Below are 10,000 nucleotides of genomic sequence, written 5' to 3'. Positions count from 1 at the left end.
TATAATCCTCCCCATCGCAATAGTGAAAATGATTATGAGAGCAATGATGATAATAATAATGTTATGAATATTGGTTATAATAGTGATAACAATTGTAATGATGATTGTAATGGTAATAATAATGATGATGATTATATCTGATAATAATGATGATTATGATGATGGTAATAATAATGATGATGATTATATCTGATAATAATGATGATTATGATGATGGTAATAATAATGATGATACTTATAATATTGATAAGAATAATGATGATAATAACAATGAGGATAATAATAACAGTAATAACAATAACAACAATGATAATGACAACAATAAGAATGATTATAATGACAACAATAATAATGATACAAAAAGCAATAACAATAATAACAATGATAATGATAACAGCAGCAATAATAGCAATAACGGTAATAATAGTGATAATGACAGTTATCATTATCTTAAAATCCTCCTCACTGTTGCTATTATCATCATTATTTTTGCTACTATGATATTTATCATCACCTTCATTATTACTATTATCACTATCATTATCACTTTTATCATTATGATTACAACATGGTTATTTTTAATATCATTATTGTTATCTACATTATCATTATTATCTTTATTATCATTATATTTATCATACTGGTATTACCATTATGATTATCCTCATTATTGTTGCTGTCATTATTATAACTGCTATAATCGTTTTTACTATCATCTTTATTATTATTATTATCATTATTAATGTTATTATTATACATATCATTATCATGACCATTACTCGTATCATTATTGTCATGATGATAACTAGACATTATTATGATCATCCTAATCATTTTGGTTGTTCATCTCATTATCATTATTGTCATCATTATTATCATCATTATTATTATAATTATTATTGTTATCATCATTAATATAATGTTTGTTATTATTACAATTGTGATGAATTTTAGTAGTAGCAATATTAGTAGTAGTAATAATAGTAATATTGTCATTATCTTCATTGTCATTATTATCATCTTTATCACTACTGTTATTATTGTTATCATGTTATTATCATGATCAACTTTATCACTATTACAATCATCATGATCATTAGGATCATCATCTTTATTATCATATTGTCGCCATTTCCATTACTGATACCATCATCATCAATATCATCATGGTCATTATCATCATTATGATCATCATTATCATCATGATCATTATTATCATTATTATTATTATTATTATTATCATTATTGTTATTATTATTATTATCATTATTATTATTATTATCATTATTATTATCATTCTTCCAACATTCCTTTATCCTTATGATCATCATCATCACTATCATCACCATCATCATCATTCACAATAGAAATGTACTTTCGCTCTTAACATCAATGCTCATCAGCATACCATTGGCTGTCACTGGAGAGTTTGCTTCAACATTTTTGAAGTGCATTTTTTTCAAACCAGGAAGTCTATTAGAGCTTCATGCAACTAGAATGTGACGTTACGTGATCCGCGATGTATATAAAAAGAATGATAATGATGTGAAAGTCGAACGGAAAAGGAACAATGGTCTATTTATGAATGTATTCCAGGGTTTTGTTTTCTGTTGGACCAGTGGTGGAATACCAATGGGCTGTGAAATGCTATATTTTTCCTATCTCTTTGGCAGTCACTTTTTCTCTCTTTTTTTCTTTTTTTTTCGCTTAATTTTGTGTGTGTTTTTTTTTCTTTTCTTGTTTGTCTGTTTGTTTATTTGGCTTTCTTGATTTTTGTGTGTTTGTCTTTACTTCTCTTTTTATTATATCTCAATGTATCTATCTCTGTCTGCTTCTGTCTCTATTTCTCTCTGTTTCGCTCTCTCCCTCTCGCTCTCTCTATCTTTCTTCCAACATTCCTTTCTGTGGTCTTTTAATTTTCTCTCTCCCTTTGTTCGCCTTTGTCTGCCATGTTACTCAGTCTCTACCTCTTTTCCTCTCTTTATTCTTTTTCTCTTTCTCTCTTCTATTTCTCCCCTCTTTCAGTCTTCCATCTTCTTAGTCTTTCTCGTTTTCTTTTCTATATAGCTATTAATTTTCTCTCTCTCTGAGTTGCTCTTATATAAATCTGTTCCTGTGATCTATTGCGTTCTAAACAATCAGCGATGCAACTTCAGAGATCATATGATGATTAACATCATTGCAAAAACTGAAATGCTTTAGGTAAAATCTAATGTTGCACCATTCATTAATAACTTAATGTTTTTAAAAGTCCACCTCCGTCCACTGTTATACATTCATACAGTACTGTAGCCACAGATTCATAATTCATAAATTCAGTGCGTGTGTGTGTGTGTGTGTGTGTGTGTGTGTGTGTGTGTGTGTGTGTGTGTGTGGACGTGTATATGTGTGTGAATGTGTGTGTGTGTGTGTGGACGTGTGTGTGTTTGTGTGTTTATGAATGGGTGGATGTTTGCTTGTGTGTGGGCGCGTATGTGTGTGTGTGTGTTTCTATGTGTGTCTGTGTAAAAAAAAATGCAATATCGACTCACCAAATGAGTAACAAATGACTCTGATCAAGGAAAATAGATGTCTTTCATTTTTTCATACCAGAGTCGCTGACTCATCCTCATTCAAACCTCCAACATTTAACCTCTATGATCACCCAATCTGATAGCAATTTCATTTCACTGAATGGCAACGTTTATGAGGAACCAAGTTTATTGTCCTTGAGCTCCTCATGTTTCAGGGAAATGAGGCAATTCTCCGCTCTGTCATTTGGCTACGATGCCCGATGCATAATCACTTGGTGCATAGCAGAGGACTGACAGAGAACTGAGTGACGATCCATGGCCGTTGACATCTTTACATATTCCCTATATACATACATGCATATAGTATATATATATATATATATATATATATATATATATGTATATATATATATATATATATTAATATATATAGATATATATGTATATACAGAAACACAGGGATACACAAACACACACACACGCATAATATATATATATATATAAATATAAATAAATATAAATAAATATATATATATATATATATATATATATATATATATATATATATATATATATATATATATATATATATATATATATATATATATATATATATATGTTATATATATGTATATATATATACATATATATATATATATATATATATATATGTATATATATATATATATATATATATATATGTATGTATATATATATTCATGTATACACCCCCCACCCCACACACACACGAGCATTCCCTCTCTCTTTCTCTCTCTATCTCTCTCTCTCTCTCCCTCTCTTTCTATCTCTCTTTCTCTCTCTGTTCCAAATAAAAGAAAGGGAGTGATGTCGTAAATATATACTACATATGGACAGCTAGATATTGAGTATTAAGTCAAACAGATGTCTGAGACTGAATGAAAAATAAAACCTACTGTAAATATATATGGTCTCCTCACTTTTCAAGATTATCCAAAACTCTGAACAAGAATTATACCATCGTTATTAACCTTTTTCCAAATTTCAGTGACCAGCCAACGACGAGTTTCTTAATCATGATTTCTCATGATTTTTATTTCTGAAACATAGCATAACTACATAAAAGATCAAATCAAAGCAAAACATACTAAGTGTTCTAATACGTAAATTTAAGGCAACAAATTTCAAGTACTCGCACCCCAGGACAAGGAAAAAAAAGTGAAAATATGTCTCTAGCAATATGTCCCTTTACAATAATAATCCAGTGAACCAACAATGCAAAAACATACAGACACACACACCTACCGAAAGAGAGAGAGAAAAAAAGAGAGGGAGAAAAGAGAGGGGTAAATGAAGGAAAGAGAGATAAAGTCTAAAGAGAGAGATGGAAGAGAAGAGAGAGGCTAAAGAGAGAAAGAGAGAGGGTGGGGAAAAAGAGACAGAGACAGAGACAGAGGCAAAATAAAGAATTAGAGAGAGAGAGAGAGAGAGAGAGAGAGAGAGAGAGAGAGAGAGAAAGAGAGAGAGAGAAATTGAGAGAGATCTGTTTTAATTTGTTTGTTTGTGTGTGTAAATGTGCATAAATACACAAAAACACACACACATAAAACACCCAGTAAATCAAAGTAAAAAAACCCTTTGGCCATCACGCAACTCAACCAGGATTTCTGCATAAGTACCGAACATAACGTTTTGCGTAATCCTCCCGCACATTCACCACTCATTGCTACACATCTAGCCATTATCAACCATTACCCGACCATAAAAGCTATTCGCAATCTACCTCCATCAACCTTAATCTGCCACACACAGCAACCACAATCATTCTGCCCAAAATCAACTCATTGGCAAGGAATCACCCTTTCAGTATCCGTCACACCATGAAAAATAAATGAAATAAATGATAATCAATTGAAAGAAAAACATCACATCGCATGACCATATTGATGGTGATGGTAATATTGATAATGTATAATGACAATGAAAAAATGAAAAAAAAACAGTAATGATAACAAAAATAATGATAGCCACCATGATAATGACAATGAAAAAATGAAAAAAAAAACAGTAATGATAACAAAAATAATGATAGCCACCATGATAATGACAATGATGCCAACCATAATAATAATAATGATAATGATTATAATGATGATTAGCTACTAATGATGATAATGATAAAAATGAGAATGCAAACAATGATAATAGTACTACTAATGATAATGATGATGTCGATGGTGATAATCCTAATCACAACAATGATATCAATAATAACAACAATGACAGCGATGATAATGAAAATGATCATGACAAAATAAGAACGATAGTGACAAAAATGGTAAGAAATATAAGAAAAAAAGACGACAATGATAAGAAAAAAAAGAAAAAATACGATAATGATAAAAATGATAAGAAAAAGAAGAAAAAAGGACGGCAATGATAAGAAAAATAAGAAAAACATACGATAATGATAAAATGATAAGAAAAATAAGAAAACAGGACGACAATGATAACAATGATAAGAAAAATAAGAAAAAAATACGATAATGATAAAAATGACAAGAAAAATAAGAAAAACATACGATAATGATAAAAATGATAAGAAAAATAAGAAAACAGGACGACAATGATAACAATGATAAGAAAAATAAGAAAGAAATACGATAATGATAAAAATGATAAGAAAAAGAAGAAAAAAAGGACGGCAATGATAGCAATGATGAGAAAAAGCGATATTGATGACCGCGAAGAGAATAAATCAAATGCTGATGTGCTCGAATGACCTCATCCTCATTAAAACCTCTCGCCTCATAATCTAATGGCTCCACCTACCATGAAACTCATGATTAATCCATTAATACTTTTGCACTGGGAATAATTACGCGGTTTAACATTTAATCAAAAACTCACATGAATAAAAGACACGATTATCCATACATCAATGGCCACCTGTGGGGGGAAAAAAGGGCTTAAACCTGCACGCTTTGCCAGTTAAACATAAATGCAGCAAGAGTGCTAATTCTGCACGTTGCACATTGCATCCTCTGGCTAAAGTTGCAATGGAATTTCAAAATGTAGGACACCGAAATTCAATGATAGAGTTCCAGTGTCACACACGCATGAGATGATGGAAAGTATTGCAAATGAGAGTTTTTTTTTCAATCATAATCATCATCATTAACATCATTAATACCATCATTCTGATAATAATTTTATTTTTTCATTTAGTGGAAATAAGCCAAGGTTTTCACAATCATTTTTCGTTCAGGAGAAGAAAATTACGAAACATTTTGGTAGTGTCTTCATTCCATGTTTCTCCTTTCATACCAGCCTATTCGTTTATCATGTTATATCAGTGTTTATTTATTGACTGATGTTGTAACTAATATATGAGTCAAATAGGCCTAGTTTATTTGCCTATATATCGCATATGTAAGGAATATTTCAAAATGAAATCATACTAAGTTAATCATAGATATTACTCTAAAAAAAGTCATAGATATTTATCATCAACTCTCTATGGTGAAATAAATTTGACAATCAATTAATAAACCAACTTGACATTCGACTTTTATAAGATTAGTAGATAAATAGAATAGATCATTAGTAATCTAGAAGACAAAACGATACATTTACAAAATGTCTAACCATCTGCTCTTCTTTCTCTCCCCCCCCCCCCACCTCCTGGACAGATCACTCCCCCCCCAACCCCACCCCGAGCCCCCTCTCCACCATGAACACGGCGGACACCATCTCCGACCTCACCGACCTCGGCAGCGACTACCTTCAGGAGGTGAACGAGACCGCGATGGAGGAGAGCATCTTGGGGGAGGAAGGGGACGTCGAGGGCTACGAAGTGGGCGTGACGAGGGGCCGAGGGGACGGGGAAGAAGGCAAATTCGCCAAGGGTTCCTATGTCTTCCCCCCCAAGCCCCCGCAGGACTTTCCCACCAAGCGACGCAGGAATCCCCCTCTCAAGGAGACGTCCACGTTAGGTTCCCTCGCCATCACCGTGTCCTCGGGGTCGCAGGAGTCCAACGCCCCGCCCCTGCCCAGTCCGAATCCCCTCCGCGGCTCTGGCATCGTCTTAAGCGTCGACGACCCCAAGCCCAGTTCTCCCGGAGTCACCTTTTCGGACACGCCTTCCATCCATACTGAAAGTACGAGAAATGGTCGGGCAGGTGAGACTGCATGATCATCGTGGTTTTCCTTCTTGTTATCTCTCTCTATTTTTCTCTCTCTCTTTGTGAATATTATTAAACATTATTCTCACCTTTTTTTTTTTTTTTTACTCTTTTCACAAATTTATTAGATTGTATATTATCACGATGTTGATTGTGCTTTCCTGTTCCCTTGCCTATTAATAATTCACGTTTGTAAATTTTCATGTACAGTATTAAACTTCTTGCAATCACGTCTTTAATATCTACTGCATCCTTTTTATCACGACCGAATCTTTCCTTTCACTTTAATTTTCCTTCCTGTAAGATTGTCTGTTATATTGAACTTTTTAAAAATCTTTTTTCCTGGCCTCATTTCTCATGGTTTACTCACTGCAGGTTCCCTTGGAGATAATTGGACATCCTACATATGCTTTCTCCTTCTATTTCCTCTTCTCCTTTTCTTTCCTCCTTTTCTTTCCTTATATCAAGGTTTTGTTTTATAAGCAGCTTCTGTATCCTGATTTATCCCGTGAGGATTGTTGTAAGATTATACACAGTTCACTCACATACTGACAGTATATATATAACACATAATACTTTGGTTTCGTATCAGGTATGGAATGATAGGTAGTGGTTCTGTTACTAACAATATAACTACAAAGATTTTGTGCCTTAAAGGAACCTCTGAGAATCTCCATATATCAAAGCAAAGCTCACCAAGTAGACAAGAAATCACCCTCGTGACTGAAAGCTAATCTATAACTTTCCTGCATATCAGTGTTTTTTCTTAGAGTGACACTCTTATATACCAAACTTTTTATCAACTTCGCGAGATGAAAAATATATATTACCTGCCGCTTCGCCTTGTAGATAAAATTTAACTTCTTGATCGGTGATGGAGTTTATACAAGGAGAAGATTGGCTGTCAAAGGTTTAAGGAAAAATAAAAGGAAAAAGAAGAAGAAGGAGAAAAAGAAGAAGAAGGAGAAGAAGAAGAAGAAGAAGAAGAAGAAGAAGGAGAAGAAGAAGAAGGAGGAGAAGAAGAAGAAGAAGAAGAAGAAGAAGAAGAAGAAGAAGAAGGAGAAGAAGAAGAAGGAGGAGAAGAAGAAGAAGAAGAAGGAGAAGAAGAAGAAGAAGGAGAAGAAAGAGAAGAAGAAGAAGAAGAAGAAAAGGGGGCAGCGAAAATTATATCATCAGTTAGGAGTTAGGTTTGCAAACGCCACACCGTTGCAGGTCTATCAAATCTCAGGTTTCTGACTCGTTGCAAAATGTATTGCCAAAGCAGATTTTCCATTGCCAAATTTTTATTTTATCTGAAATTTCAAAACAATACCTATAAACATAATGCTAGATTTAAAAGATATAGTCTCTTACTAATCCGTAATTAATGCTGCAGTAATAACGATTATTGTAATCAAAATGATAGTAATAATGACTGTACTGGCAGAAAATGTAATAGTCATGACAGTAATATTAATTATTATGTGATAATGAAAATTAGAATGATAAAGATAATATTACTACTAATAATAATGAATAAATCATATTGATAAAAACATAATGATAATTATAATAACAGTAATAAATATGATGATTTTAAAAAGCTAATAATAATTATGATAATAATGATAGCAATGATATCAATGACAATGATAATAATGATAGTGAGAATAATAATAATGATAAAGATGATAATGGTAATCATAATCATAACAATGATGCTACTGATGATAAAAAATGATAAAAACAGTGATCATAATGATGATATTAATAACACTAATGTTAACAAGAAAGAGTGAAAGAGTGAAAGAGAAAGAAAGAGAGAGAGAGAGAGGGAACGGGAGAGAGAGAGAGAAAGAGAGAGAGAGAGAGAGAGAGAGAGAGAGAGAGAGAGAGAGAGAGAGAGAGAGAGAGAGAGAGAGAGAGAGGAGAGAGAGAGAGAGAGAGAGAGAGAGAGAGAGAGAGAGAGAGAGAGAGAGAGAGAGAGAGAGAGAGAGAGAGAGAGAGAGAGAGAGAGAGAGAGAGAGAGAGAGAGAATGAGAGAGAGAGACATAAAGACAGACAGACAGACAAAGATATGTATTATAGATTAATAAAAACCCTACCGAACCAGACCACAAACATGCTAATGATAAAGATAACAATATTGACGAAAGAGTGAAAGAGAAAGAAAGAGAGAGAGAGGGAACGGGAGAGAGAGAGAGAAAGAGAGAGAGAGAGAGAGAGAGAGAGAGAGAGAGAGAGAGAGAGAGAGAGAGAGAGAGAGAGAGAGAGAGAGAGAGAGAGAGAGAGAGAGAGAGAGAGAATGAGAGTAAGAGAGAGAGAGAGAGAACAAGAGAGAGAGAGAGAGAGAGAGAGAGAAAGAGAGAAAGAGATTGAGAGAGAGACATAAAGACAGACAGACAGACAAAGATATGTACCCTACCGAACCAGGCCACAAACATACTAATAATAAAGATAACAATATTGACGATAGGAGTGATGATTTTGAAGATAAAATATCACGATATAATTCATATGAACATGACAGACAAAAGCATTTATCAGAAGAGAGGCTTCAGGACATGAAAAGAATGGTCCCAGACAACCGGTAGGACAAACCGACTGAAGTGCTGTCACTGTTTACAATATCCGCTGTCGACAGATGTTGCTAGAGTGTTCAAAAGAAAGTTTTAAGAGAGAGAGAGAGGGGGGGGGGGGAAGGAGAGAGAGAGAGAGAGAGAGAGAGAGAGAGAGAGAGAGAGAGAGAGAGAGAGAGAGAGAGAGAGAGAGAGAGAGAGAGAGAGAGAGAGAGAGAGAGAGAGAGAGAGAGAGAGAAATAGATAGAGAGAGAGAGAGAGAGAGAGAGAGAGAGAGAGAGAGAGAGAGAGAGAGAGAGAAACGGAGGAGAGAGAAAGAGAGACAGACAGCGGGAGAGAGAGAGAGAGAGAGAGCAGAGACAGAGAGAGAGAAAGAGGAGAGAAAGAAAGAGAGAGAGAGGAAAGAGAGAGAGAAAAGAGAGAGAGAGAGAGAGAGAGAGAGAGAGAGATAGATAGTAGATAGATAGATAGATAGATAGATAGATAGATAGATAGAGAGAGAGAGAGAGAGAGAGAGAGAGAGAGAGAGAGAGAGAGAGGACAAGAGCAGAGACAAGAGACGAGAAAAGGAGAGAGGAGAAAGAGAGATACAGAGAGAGAAAGAGAGAGAGAGAGAGAGAGAGAGAGAGAGAGAGAGAGAAAGATAGATAGATAGATAGATAGTAGATAGATAGATAGATAGATAGATAGATAGATAGATAGATAGAGAGAGAGAGATGATGATGATGATATTGATAATGATAATGATGATAACGATGGTGATGAT

The 10,000-nt window shown here is 34.0% G+C and overlaps 1 protein-coding gene across 2 annotated transcripts in view; it reads left to right on the top strand.

The window, feature by feature from the left end:
- Positions 1-10,000, top strand: part of LOC122263159 (potassium voltage-gated channel subfamily KQT member 1) — a gene marked incomplete in the record, with an annotated part of 593,154 nt that overhangs the window by 360,458 nt on the left and 222,696 nt on the right. For both annotated transcript variants that reach the window (XM_086541080.1, XM_086541079.1), the window contains 1 exon segment: positions 6,185-6,673. In XM_086541080.1, the coding sequence (XP_086397206.1) occupies positions 6,185-6,673 (489 nt within the window).

This window comes from Penaeus japonicus, unplaced genomic scaffold, assembly GCF_977035675.1.
Source record: "Penaeus japonicus unplaced genomic scaffold, GWHDUDI00000001_assembly GWHDUDI00000010, whole genome shotgun sequence".
In the NCBI taxonomy this organism is placed as follows: domain Eukaryota; kingdom Metazoa; phylum Arthropoda; class Malacostraca; order Decapoda; family Penaeidae; genus Penaeus; species Penaeus japonicus.
The sequence above is the reverse complement of the archived record's forward strand: the minus strand, read 5'-3'. Positions and strand labels throughout refer to the sequence as shown.